The following is a 13,868-nucleotide window of genomic DNA, read 5'->3' as shown; positions in this document are numbered from 1 at the left end:
ACTGGGACGGAGACCTGACTCTCCGCAAGGACACTGAGCTTTATCGGCTGCTGTCATAGTTTATGTTAGGAATTGTGACATGCTGCAGTAAATAGATCCGATTTCACACTGAACCACAGATGTCAAGATGTCAGACTCCAGCTTAGCACCACCTTAGCTCAAGGACATTTATACTGGCATGTGGAGGTTGTTCCACGCCCACCCCCTTCCAAGGGGCCCCTGGCTTGTTTGAGGAGGGGATTGGATGGACAGAATGACTGCTGTCAGAATTAACCACTGTGATCTACAGTTCTTGTGTCACCTGTCACCTGGCTGTTCCAGTGTCTGATCTCACCCTAACAAATGTTGTCACCTGGCTGTTCCAGTGTCTGATCTCACCCTAACAAATGTTGTCACTGTCACCTGGCTGTTCCAGTGTCTGATCTCACCCTAACAACTGTTGTGACTGTCACCTGGCTGTTCTAGTGTCTGATCTCACCCTAACAACTGTTGTCACTGTCACCTGGCTGTTCCAGTTTCTGATCTCACCCTAACGACTGTTGTCACCTGGCTGTTCCAGTGTCTGATCTCACCGTAACGACTGTTGTCACCTGTCACCTGGCTGTTCTAGTGTCTGATCTCACCCTAACAACTGTTGTCACCTGGCTGTTCCAGTGTCTGATCTCACCGTAACGACTGTTGTCACTGTCACCTGGCTGTTCCAGTGTCTGATCTCACCCTAATAACTGTTGTCACCTGGCTGTTCCAGTGTCTGATCTCACCATAACGACTGTTGTCACCTGGCTGTTCCAGTGTCTGATCTTCCCCCTAACGACTGTTGTCACTGTCACCTGGCTGTTCCAGTGTCTGATCTCACCCTAACAACTGTTGTCACCTGGCTGTTCCAGTGTCTGATCTACCCCCTAACGACTGTTGTCACTGTCACCTGGCTGTTCCAGTGTCTGATCTCACCCTAACAACTGTTGTCACTGTCACCTGGCTGTTCCAGTTTCTGATCTCACCCTAACGACTGTTGTCACCTGGCTGTTCCAGTGTCTGATCTCACCGTAACGACTGTTGTCACCTGTCACCTGGCTGTTCTAGTGTCTGATCTCACCCTAACAACTGTTGTCACCTGGCTGTTCCAGTGTCTGATCTCACCGTAACGACTGTTGTCACTGTCACCTGGCTGTTCCAGTGTCTGATCTCACCCTAACAACTGTTGTCACCTGGCTGTTCCAGTGTCTGATCTCACCATAACGACTGTTGTCACCTGGCTGTTCCAGTGTCTGATCTACCCCCTAACGACTGTTGTCACTGTCACCTGGCTGTTCCAGTGTCTGATTTCACCCTAACAACTGTTGTCAATGTCACCTGGCTGTTCCAGTGTCTGGTCTCACCCTAACAGCTGTTGTCACTGTCACCTGGCTGTTCCAGTGTCTGATCTCACCCAATGATGGCTGTCAATGTCATCTGCAGGTCTCCAAGCTTAGATTTTTTCATGAGTGCCACTTGTCTCCTGGTAATATTTTTCTAGGTTTAAGGAGCCACATTAAAATTTTAGGCTTACAAAGAATTTATTATTTAAGAAATCAAATGATATTTTAAGACAAGATAAGATTGAAAACATTCCAATTGTTTTCTAATGAACAACAAACTTTGAAAACTTGTTGCCATGAAGACAAGTCATTTAACAATTACCCTTGTTGGAAGACCATCCCTGGAATTCGCTGAGCCAATTACCTAAAACGTACTGCTGCTACCTTTTCGGTCTATTCCAATAGATGTTTTATGCATTCGCTTGGACTTCCAATTCATTTAATACTACAGACACATTCACAGCAGATGAAGTAATCTTGGTCGTCTCGCATCCCAATGCTGAAGACCCATGAAGATTCCGGGTTAGAATAGGTCTTCAGCAACCCATACTTGCTGTAAAAGGCGACTATGCTTGTCGTAAAAGGCGACTAGCGGGATCGGGTGGTCAGGCTCGCTGACTTGGTTGATACATGTCATCGATCCCAATTGCGTGATCCCAAATTGGTCGCTACATTGAGGGCTGTACCTGGCCTTTCTAGAGTCAGATCTCACCCCCAAACCACTGCTGACACAGTCACCTGGCTGTTCTAATATTTCATCAAAATCAATCTCAGAGCAGGTTAGATATTCTTAGATTAGAATTAGAGGACACCATTAAAACAATAAGCTTTTTCACCAATTCAAAAAACATTATTCAAAAGAAAGCATCCACTTGAAAATTGTATTTGACCAAAAATTACAAATATCATCAAAAAGTAACTAGGCTGAAACAGTCACTGAAACAGTGCAACCTTAAGGTCCAAAACACAACTATGATACCCGTATCAAATACATCACCATTGAATAACCATTTCCTGTTTGTTTCAGTTTTATCGACCATCAAACATGGGTGTAGTTTCTCTTGCCTGACAGTTTGGAACCAGTATACTCGTCGAAACCTTGCCGCCAACCATCCAATAATTCACTACTGATGAAACTAATAAAACAATACCTGTAACTGATTCAAATTAGGTAATAAAGTTTTGTGAATAGCCCCAGTCTATCCAGTCCCCAGTTGATCTGATAAACCAACAGAGACAGTGGAACTACACCGCCCCAGGTGACTAACACAAAGTCTATGTCTCTCTCCTAACATTACACGCCACCACAAGGTTCAATCACTCGCTTCATTGACTGTCAACCAGGCCAATTATCTCGCAATATGCTCATCTTGTGGTTCAGTGAGAGTCATCAAGTCTGTGTGATGAGGCATGTTGTCAAACAACACTGATAGGAATGTATCCATCTACCTTAAACAACTTTTGTTGGTTTTGTTTTTTTAAATTTTATTTTCAAAGTACCAAGGTTAAGGATACGCGATATTACAATTACATTGAGGTTAATTCTTTCTACGATATGTATCACAATATCTTTTCTTAATGTTCGGCATATTGTGTGATTTGAAATAGCGATTTTTGTCACGTGTTTTATGTTATACACTTGCCAATACACAGAGCGTTCATCTGTGTGTGTATATTGACTGAGTAAATATTACGTTGAACCAGCATCTTGTTTTGTTCCATTTATGAACTTCAATTCATTCACTGATGTTTCAAATTGGTTCTGAATTCAAAATTTAGAATAATACAATATATCGTGATACGTATCGCAATACAGCCTTGTGCATTGTAAAATATTGTGATGCACATAAAACCTCCAATACCCATCCCTAACTAAGGTGCAGTTTAAAAGAATATTAATGTCAGGTTGATATGTGGTAAATGTGTCATAAAATACTCTCAAAATAAAGATAATATTATACCGGTTAATTGCAGACTGTGACCTTAGCCACTTATCTGAAGCCCCAGTCAATAGAAGTTAACGAACACCCTTTATTCTTTCATATAATTATAGTTAATCTGTCATGATAACTATAGTAATATGCAAGTATTGGGTGTTGTTAAAGTTCTTTTGAGTTGTATATATCGTAAACCATGCAGAATGACATGACAGTTTAACTATAGTAACATGAAAGATTTAGGCGTTCTGTATCTGTATATATCGTGAACAATGCAATCTTTGTTATTGCCCTAGTTCTAAAAACTGGTTAAAAGTACCACAAATTTGTGAATTTGTTTTGAGTTTTTCCAATATAGATCATAAACTAAATGTCACTTTCAATGAGTTAGTCTACAACTGAACAGTGACCTGGGTATGAGCAAGTGAATATAAGTTATATACACCACTCAGTCTATATGTACTACAGACTGACACACACAAACCAGTGGTTGATAGAATGAACATCCCATGCCACTAAGGCCACGACACTCACAAACAATGACTACCAGAACCTCATTATCAGCAAGTGCTTGTTTGTTTGTTTGTTGTTTAACTCTGCACTCAGCAATATTCCAGCTATATAACGGCAGTCTGTAAATAATCGAATCTGGACCAGACAATACAGTGATTGACAACATGAGCATCTAGCCACTCAATTGGAATACAATGACATCCATCAACCAAGTCAGCGAGCCTGACCACCCGATTACGTTAGTCGCCTCTTACGACAAGCATTGTCGCCTCTGACGACAAGCATGGGTTGCTGAGGATCTTCACGGGTCAGCAAATGCATAGTAGTCATGGAACTCTGGGGTACTGGGGTCCTACGTTGCCGAGACCGAACTTGTATGTATCTGTCACCTCCAGCTACTAGCACCATACCCATACTCGTGGGTGTCACCAAAGTGGTAAAATCTGACACCTACATCACTTCAGGCTTTTCACCATCATCAAACGGACATCCATGATATAACTGAAATCCTGTTCCAAGCGGTGTTCAAACTCACTCACTACTTCAAGCACAAACAACCTTCCCCTCTTCCTTCCCCTCCCCACTCATGCTATCCACGGCAACAGCAAAGAAGGACACCTCTACTTCAATACCCACCTAACATAAATCAACATATTTTTTCTCACTCAAACAGACTCTAAGTAGGGATGACATCTCCCCAATCAGATGTAAGACATGTCAGTCTTCCACAGGTTTGCTATATTTCACAAGGCATCAATTACATATTATTGTGTCTCTCACCTGTAAAGCTATATGTTCTGTGTGTCTGTATTTCTGTATTTCACGCCTCTGCGTCAACGATTCTGTGCGTTGTAATAGCAAGACTACAAACACCACTACGCCCTTCAGAACAAGACAATTTTTCAATTGGTAAAATTGGTACCTGGTCCTTTTTCACGTGGGGCATTGTACAGCTCCTCACTGCGACATGGAGATGAGATTAATTGGCTCGTTGGCATGAAAATCTGTTGAGGGGACAGACACACAGTCAGACAGTGTTAAGGGAAATCTTTCAACTGCCATTGTGCAAACCTGGGTGTGAAGGGGCTGCCTTCTGACTCCCACATATTTCATTATTGATGTTGATATATCACTGTGACAAATGGAATATGTTTACAAGGAATACTTTTCCTCCTCAAGAAACCACCATCATCTGAAGCCACACAAAGAACACATTCACATATATTTAATCATCTCCTGATTTGTACCTAACTGGCAAAGGTTATACCAACACAGCCCTGATATATGGGTCGGTAAAATTGTAATTTAAAATAAACTCTACTAGGGATGGGACGAGTCCAAATTTACTACCCGGGTACCCGCCCCGGCCCCTATTACCCTACCCTACCCGGGTACCCACTGTAGGTCTCAGGAGATGTCTCAAAATGTCAGATTGGGAACTATTTTAGCATAGCCCTGGCAAAACGTATTTAGATACATGTATGAAACAATCTGGTCATACATACACTGAAGTTGACAAATAAGTTATATCTTTATTCATCCATATGACAAATCAGAAGAAATGGGTGCATAGTCAGAAAGAAAAGCGAACATTAATGACAATGTATCATGTGACTAACCACGGGTCTGGGTAATCGTGTGGGTACCTGGGTCCTACTCAGTACCAACCCGACCGGGGTACCTGAGTAACACGTCCCAGCTCTAAACTCCACGATGTTTGTACTTTTACATGCTTAAGTGTTATTGTATCATACTGGGTTTATATCAATAATTTGAAATTGCATGTTGAAATTGAACACAGCTGTGAGATTTATAAGATGTGATTTATTGATGTAACAGAACAGCTGTTAAAATGCCCATTCAAGTTGCAAGGGAAATACTGTATCTGATTTATTGAAGCATATTTTTGATAAATGGTGTACCATATTCACAGTTCACACACAAAGCATTTAACATGGAGATATGGGATTTACATATGTTTATTCTTATCATGATGATCATAATCTGATAAATCTATTTTTAGTCCAACCCGGCTGGGACTGCCCTTCAGTCAAGTTTGAAATTGTCCTCAGGAAAGTTATTTATGCCATATTGGTCTCCCATATCAACAATGATCAATGATTTCAGAAAAAATAACTAAAATATCACAATTCTGAATTTAGATTAATAATATACATAAAATCATTTCAAATATCTTACAATGGTAAACAAATATTCACATAACACTGTTTGTAAACAATTCCTGAAGTCTGTTCTGTCCGAAACCAATTACTAACAGAACAATAATTTCCTGTTTAGTATGCCAACAGCGTCCAACCTCCATCATGTGACTCACTTAACAAAGTGCCGTGAATGTCAAGAAATAAATTGTTACAGTTGCAGTCAAATGTAATTATCGAACCAACAACTTATGAAACATTTAACACAAGTCCATGGAAAGAAACAAAGATATTTGTAATGAAAACAGCAATTAAATTCTGTACTTGTGCCAAACTAATGCATTATTTTCTAAACGCGAAAATGAAAGCATGTGTGTAAAAGGATGGAAATGAAGCATGGCGACTTTAGGGGCAAGGCAGAGGCGATTCTCTGCAACAGTGAACAATACCGTTCTGCATCATTAACACCTTGTGTGCATTGGGCATGTACATTAAATAGTCCTCCCCATTAACACCACAAGGGAAGGGATCAGGGAGCAAAGCGCCACCTTGCCGCGTACCCTTATCTGGGGGAAATCAACATTCTGATGTTCAGATTAAGAGACACATGTTCATACCTGGTTTAATCTGATAAACAGAATCAGATTCTAAGGGCCTAATGGCCTTGTTCATCTAGAACTTATAAACACTGATCAAGTATGTGATATGTACATTAACATACTACCTGACCGTCTTCATGTACAATGTATCCAGTTTCTAGCTCTCCTTACTTTCAGTGGAGACTTAATGTATTTGACATATTAATCGCCCATGCATGCAAAAAAAGCTTCAAGGGCGGATAGGTATTAAACACTAAACATTCCACTTTGTTAACACTGGGTGAACATGCCATCTTTTTCAGTATTTCATTAACATGTTAAAAGAGATAAAAGATTGTTGCTTTAGTTTAGGATGTACAGATAGAAATGGATCTGTCATGGGTGATTGTAAGATGTTCAAGCTCAAGTGTGGAGTTTTAGGTGTGACAAGACTACTATTGATCCATCTTTGAAGTGTGTGTGTGTGTGTGTGTGTGTGTGTGTGTGTGTGTGTGTGTGTGTGTGTGTGTGTGTGTGTGTGTGTGTGTGTGTGTGTGGTCACTCAGTGATTCATCTTTGAAGTGTATGTGTGTGTGTTACTCAGTGTGTGTGTCACTTAGTGTGTGTGTGTTTTAGTGTATGTGTGCGTGGTGTCTGTCACTCAGTGTATGTGTGTGTTCCTCAGTGTGTGTGTGTCACTTAGGGTGAATGTGTTTTTAGTGTATGTGTGTGTCACTCAGTGTGTGTGGTGTGTCACTCAGTGTGTGTGTATGAGTGTGTGTGTGGTGTCACTCAATGTGTGTGTGTGTGTTTTTAGTGTATGTGTGTGTGTTTGTCTGTCTGTCTGTGTGTGTGTCTGTGCATGTGTGTATGTCTGTCTGTGTGTGTGCACCCCTGCCCCTCTAGATCAACATACTTTTTAGACAACACACAGTGGAATATAATCAATCATTTGTAATCCCAATATGAAATGTTCCATTTCACCGTGAAGGACAAGCAACAAACAAACATATGATGTGACGTTATTGCTGGCCACTGTTTCAGCCCAACATCACAACCATACCCTAATTTCCCCCGCGAATCTCCATGTTTGAAGTTAGACAGTAGCACAAAGCTGCAACCAGAATCTTACACCAAACAACGGCAATGGCTAATGTTGACAAGGTAACAAGATTATCTCGGACCATAGCTGGTCAATAGATTAGGCAAACTTTTCACCCATATGACGTTAATTCTGCATAGTCCACCTTTATTTACAAGTGACCACATTCCTCCCAGGGCCTGGTCCAGGTAATCCCGAGCTATCAAAGAGGGTCGTGGCTCAACCACAGGTTTGATAAGCGCCGAGGAAAACATGTCTGCTTGCCGTGTGTACGCAGCGAAGAAAGCAAACAGAGCCAGGTCGTGGGGCTAGCACATGACGATGAAGTTAGGACTAGTGCTATAATGACCGCTGGTCACTGTGAGAACTTGGAATGACGGGAATGTACCTGAATTTATTCGTGTTTCTCAACAGAATATCTTGAGATTGTATCATCATCTCCATCCCAACTTATCAGTCGAAGCTGATGGAAATCAATATTTTCAGACTACATGTGTGCATTAGGAGGTTGGAGGTGCAGTGTGTTTTATTATTTAAATTTGTAAATAGTCCCTTCTCCGACTCAGATCGCAGACATATTCTTGTAGCTGTACATATGTAGCCAAGGTTCTAATTCAGCATGCTCACTGAGGCAGCATGTCCACTACTCCGTCATCATCTTCATGTCAATACATAGAAATTGTGTAATCATTCACATTACATAATGTTGTGTTTCAGATAAAAGAAATCATAAAATCTTAACTCACTCGCTCATTTCATCAAAACGTCAAAGTGAGTGAGTTGGGTTTTACGACGCTTTTAGCAATATTCCAGCAATATCACAGCGGGGGACACCAGAAATGGGCTTCACACATTGTATCCATGTGGGAATCGAACCTGGGTCTTTGGCGTGATGAGCAAACGCTTTAACCACTTGGCTACCCCATTGCCCTCATAACCTCGAAGGTGCTATTTAGTTCAAACTGTCAAACACTGGTACCAGGCCTGACTACCCTTACTTGACTGATTGGCACAACACCAAAGACTTAAAATTCCTCACAACCAATTCCATTGATCCTGATCATTCTCACTTCAGTCACAGTTGAACGAACACAATATTTCCTGCTAATTCATGTACATAAAGACAGTGTTACATGCTCCTAGGATAACTAGCATGTTATCAAAACATCTACTATTTATGAAAGTGGGATATAATATCATATATATATCAGTCAGGAATATATTTATATTTTTGTACAAGAATATATTACCATGTGGAACACATGCTATCAGACACTATTAAACAGAAGCAACATTGTTGTATGTTGTAAAACTCACTAGTCAAATGCTACCTACTCAAGATAACTCACTGTAAAAACATGTCATCACTACACAATGAAGGGTGTGTACAGTGTTGATTGGAACAGGCTAATTTCAATTTCAAGTCCTGTCAACATGTCTACTTTCATTGACCATGATTTGACATACATGATCCTCAGGGCAAATATGTAACAGTTATATCAGTGGCTAACATTCATATTAGGACCTTCATTTTAAACACGTTTGTTACTGCTCCACAAGCCAAGATGGGTACTACAGATATGAATAATATAAACTTCTATCACATTGAGAAGCTCCCAAACATGACTCCCCTCTGTGTAGTATGGACAGTGTTTTGGTAATGACTACAAGGTATTTGTGCAGTTTGCTGTAAAAACATATATGTTTCTGAAACAATATATAGGGTTGTGTTAAATCAGATGTCTCCTCTTACAAATAGATGCTGTGCTGTAATACCACCTTAAATCAAAGAAATACACAGTGATGTGTTAAACATTGGTTAGAGATCCACCAAGTCTGAAACTTATACCAAGATTAATTTTCTACAAGTAATAGTTCACTCTTTGGCTAAAATCACGGTTCAATATGATAAGAGGTTCATAAAAAAGCATTTTCTCAAATTTCCACCAATAATCATATTTCACTGGTATCGGGCCATAAATTCTCAAATTTGCTGTCCAGTTCCGAGAAGAACCCCCTGGGTGATTTATCAAATGATCTGGTCTCGGAGTCCCCTTCCTCCCCTAAATTCTTTCCCCTCGACAAAGCGTGATCAAAGAATTGATAGGGACTTGGTAGGGTCATAATACCCTACTGTTCCCCCCAAAGACGCTGGACAATGGGGAAAACGTCCCTCCTTTGCACGGTACTGAGTCCTCAACAAAGAGGGACGCGCCCTAACTAAATCATCTGTTTTTACGGTCTGTTTTGTTTTTCATAACAAACTACTGCCCGTGGCAGGTAAGATTTGCGGGGCTATGAACTCGTGAAATAGCAAGTTACTCGCTTGCTTGTGTCTAACGCTTCAACGGGCCCTCGGTCTGACCCGTCCAATATACGATGTCACTGATCATAAACTTCAAAGAGAATGTCCCTCGCAGCGTCCGTATAGATGTATACACCTGTGTGTTTGAATATCTCTTAAATGTTTTATGATCGAATAAAAAAAGAAGAAATTCGTCCTACCTCCGTTGTATCCTCTGTACTCTAATGCCACTCGTCCTAAAAAAGCGGCTAAGGTAAAAATGCGAATGACAGTGCAAGACACCATTCTTCGCTATACGAGGGGTCGGGGCCCCGCCTGGCCGCACGGCGAAACACACAGTCCGATGGTATCCAAATTTGAAGTAAATCCACAAAAACAAAGCATATTGAAACACTGCCACTATTCAACAGGTGAAAAATCCATCGTGTTCAGGTAGATGTCAGATGAACGCTCATGTGGATTGCCCCTCGAGTCTCTGGGCCATTCATGAGAGTCGTTCGTAGTACACACTGCCAAATGTGGCGTGACGTAAACAGTGTAACGGCGGTCCCGCGTGGACCGCGAGAAAGGGGGCGGGGCTTATTGGAGTAGCGGGAATCCCATGCACGCGGAGACCGTGGATTAAAGGTATACTCCCGTTAACGGTATGACGACAGTACCGTAAAGCATGTAAAAATCGACACGTATGAACTAAAATGGGTGTGACATTGTTTTTCAAACATTTTGTCGGTATATAATCCTGCAATACCTGAATCCCACTGTTTCATTTATTCTAGGCAGATATTATGGATTATTTATACCGAAGACGTGGTTAAATGGTCTAATTTTCTTAAATGCGACGTTTGATACAGATACCAATACAATCAAGGATACAACGTGCGTGCGTGCGTGCGTGCGTGCGTGTGTGTGTGTGTGTGTGTGTGTTGTGTTTTAATTTGGTTATAAACATATCTCCAACTGACTTAGTTAAAGTATGTGTTACAAATATTTCTTTGTTGTTTAACGCCTCATTCAGCAATATTCCAGCTATATGACGGCGGTCTGTGAATCATCAAGTCAGGACAAGAAAATCCAGTGACTGACATCATGAACATCCATCTACGCGATCGGGATACGATGACATGCATCAACCAAGTCAGCGAGCCTGACCACCCGACCCCGATAGTCGCCGCTTATAAGCATGGGTTGCTGAAGATCAATTCTAACCCGGATCTTCTTTGTGGTTTTTGATACATTAAGTTATGTGCTTACATGTTAAGTATGGGTCAAAAAGTGGGGATGCACGCCCCCTCTGTATCTGGGTATGCAGTTATCTAACGAGTGATCAACAGGTGGGCAGAAGGGCAGACTATATATAGGTTACATGTACACAGAGGGAAACGACAATCAGGGTGACGAATGACGACACAAGATGAAGCCTACGAAGGAGGCATGTGTCAAGGTCGTGATAAGATAGCGATAATTAATTACACTGATGAATGACATTTGTTGAAACGTCGTGACTATGGCATCTTTCTTAATTAAGAAATTTTGTTTCTGTTTAACGCCGGACTCAGCAATATTCCAGCTATACGACGACGGTCTGTAAATCATCGAGTCTGGACCAGACAATCTAGTGATTGGCATTATAAGCATCGATCCACACAATTGGGATTCGATGACATGTAACGAACTAAGTCTGACCTTCCGATCCCGTTAGTCGCCTCTTACGACTAGCATGTGTTGATATAGATAGGGACCAACTCTAATCCGGAAGCAGATTTATTTGAAAAGGATTCGTCGGTATAAATAAATTAATGATAGAAATACCGTCTCTTCTAATAGGTCAGCCATTCAGGTTCTAGTCATCCCACACAACTTGTTTTACATTCTGTTTTACCAAAAAAACCTTAGATGTATTGAAGGATAACATATTCGACACTAATGTATCTGTGTTAACGCCACACTCAGAAATATTCCAGCTATGTGAACTCTTCCTCTAAATAATCGAGTCTGGATCAGACAATCCAGTGATTGATAGTGTGAGCAATGATCCACAACGTCGGGGTTCGATCACAATCGATCAATCAAGTCACCGATCCGGATCCATTTGGACTCTTCTTACGACCAGCATAGGATGCTAGGGACCAATTATACCCCGGAATCCCCCCGAGGGTAGGTGATAGCAACCAAATAAAAAAGGGGGGGTTATTTAATATTTAATCTGAAGTTGTTTTCTTCGCAGTGTAACGGAGGTTATTTTCGACGCAAAGAACTTACAACTGACTTATATGACCTTCACCATTACATGCACTAGGGAGTATGTATATACACTATACTCTGAAAGAAAAACAAAACGCAAAAGTGATTTTAGATGTATATTCCATTTATACCGTATAAATAATCAACATATGGTCATCGCCTGTTCAAATTGGCACACATCATTGTCCTTGACCCAGGTTCCACATGGCACACATGGAACAGTAGATTTTCAAGGTGAAGGTCATGTCATCTGTTCTCAATATCTTGAATGGCCACCATTAGAGTCCAAAAGTGACTGGCATCGTCGTCCCATGGAAGCAATCAGATCCCGAATTGTGGCCTGGGGAAAGTCCACCCATTCTGCCTGCACTGCTTGTGCCAACTATTTGAGGTTCTGTGGTTTTTGCAGTCCTTGATCCAGTGCATCCCATAAATGTATGATTGGTTTTAAAGCCGGAGACCTGGAGGGCCATGACAAGACCTGGATATTTTGTGTTGTGAAAATGGCTGATGTCAGTCGTGCCATGTGAGGTCGGGCGTTGTCTTGTTGGAAAATGACGTCCGCGTGTTGCATAATGGGAAGGACCTGTGGCCGAAGAATTTCATCCATGTAACGTTGTGCGGTTAAATTCCCCAGAACTTGCACCAAGTCTGTTCTACCGTCGTAGGAGATGGCTGTCCACATCATCACACTACCGCCACCAAACTTGTCCACTTCCTGTATGCAGTTTCGTGCATTCCCCGTGAAGCGACGCCTACCATCCGCACGGCGAAGTATAAAACGTGACTCGTCACAAAACCAAACTTGTCTCCATCGCAGTTATGGCCATACTCTGTGATCTAGACGCCGTTGATATCACGTCGCTGCCGACGATGTCCGTCACAATGACTGCTCGAACGGATCGTCCAGCGTCAATACCCTCAGCACGTAAACGGTTCCTCACTGTCTGGGCTGATATCCTATGCAATCCTGGTAATGCCGCAGTTGTCAAGGTGGTCGTGGTGGTTCCTTCACGTAAGAGACGTGGCCGTATGAATCTGCCCTGTGCTCTAGTAGTGATACGTGGTCGAACGTATCTGAGGTCCCGTGTTGTCCCGCGTGTCTTATAACAGTTCCACAGTCTTGTAATGAATGGTGCTTGATGCCACATGGAAAAAAAACATGGCTACAACTGAAAATGATTCTCCTGTTTGAAGTCGGCCGATGGCGTTGTTGCGTTGGGTTTGCGTCAGTCGTGGCATGTTTTCGCTGTTCACTCGCTGCAAGATTGTTATGGCATGCAAATGAAAACCTAACGTTTTTATAGCCCAAGAAGTGATGTTGCACGTACATGTAATGTTGGTGTGTTTCGGCGCTAGGCTCTCACGTGGTTGTGTTTTTGCGATATTTTCATCTTTTCTCCAACTTTCTGCAGTACCTCGTTCTTTCCACACAAATCAATCTCAACTCATGACCATTTTTGGTAGTAGTTTTGTATAGATGTCGGCATCACTCTGTCAGATATTTACGATTTTACTACTTTGGCGGGTTTTTTGTGTGCAGACTATATGTATTAGAATGTCAGGTCACATAGGCCATGTGTCAGTTATTCACGGGGCAATCCACATGAGCGTTCATCTGACATCTACCTGAACACGATGGATTTTTCACCTGTTGAATAGTGGCAGTGTTTCA

General features: G+C 41.6%; 1 protein-coding gene across 1 annotated transcript in view; it reads right to left on the bottom strand.

The window, feature by feature from the left end:
- Positions 1–10,470, bottom strand: part of LOC124145246 — a 206,741-nt gene extending 196,271 nt beyond the window's left edge. Inside the window, exon 1 of the mRNA XM_046514978.2 lies at positions 10,153–10,470. Coding sequence (XP_046370934.2) covers positions 10,153–10,237 — 85 coding nt within the window. The 5' untranslated portion in view covers positions 10,238–10,470. The remainder of the gene's footprint in view (positions 1–10,152) is intronic.
- Positions 10,471–13,868: the final 3,398 nt, after the last annotated feature.

Source organism: Haliotis rufescens, unplaced genomic scaffold (genome assembly GCF_023055435.1).
Source record: "Haliotis rufescens isolate VD_foot unplaced genomic scaffold, xgHalRufe1.0.p SCAF_5, whole genome shotgun sequence".
NCBI classification, from domain to species: Eukaryota; Metazoa; Mollusca; class Gastropoda; order Lepetellida; family Haliotidae; genus Haliotis; species Haliotis rufescens.
This window is presented reverse-complemented; position numbering and strand designations above follow the sequence as displayed.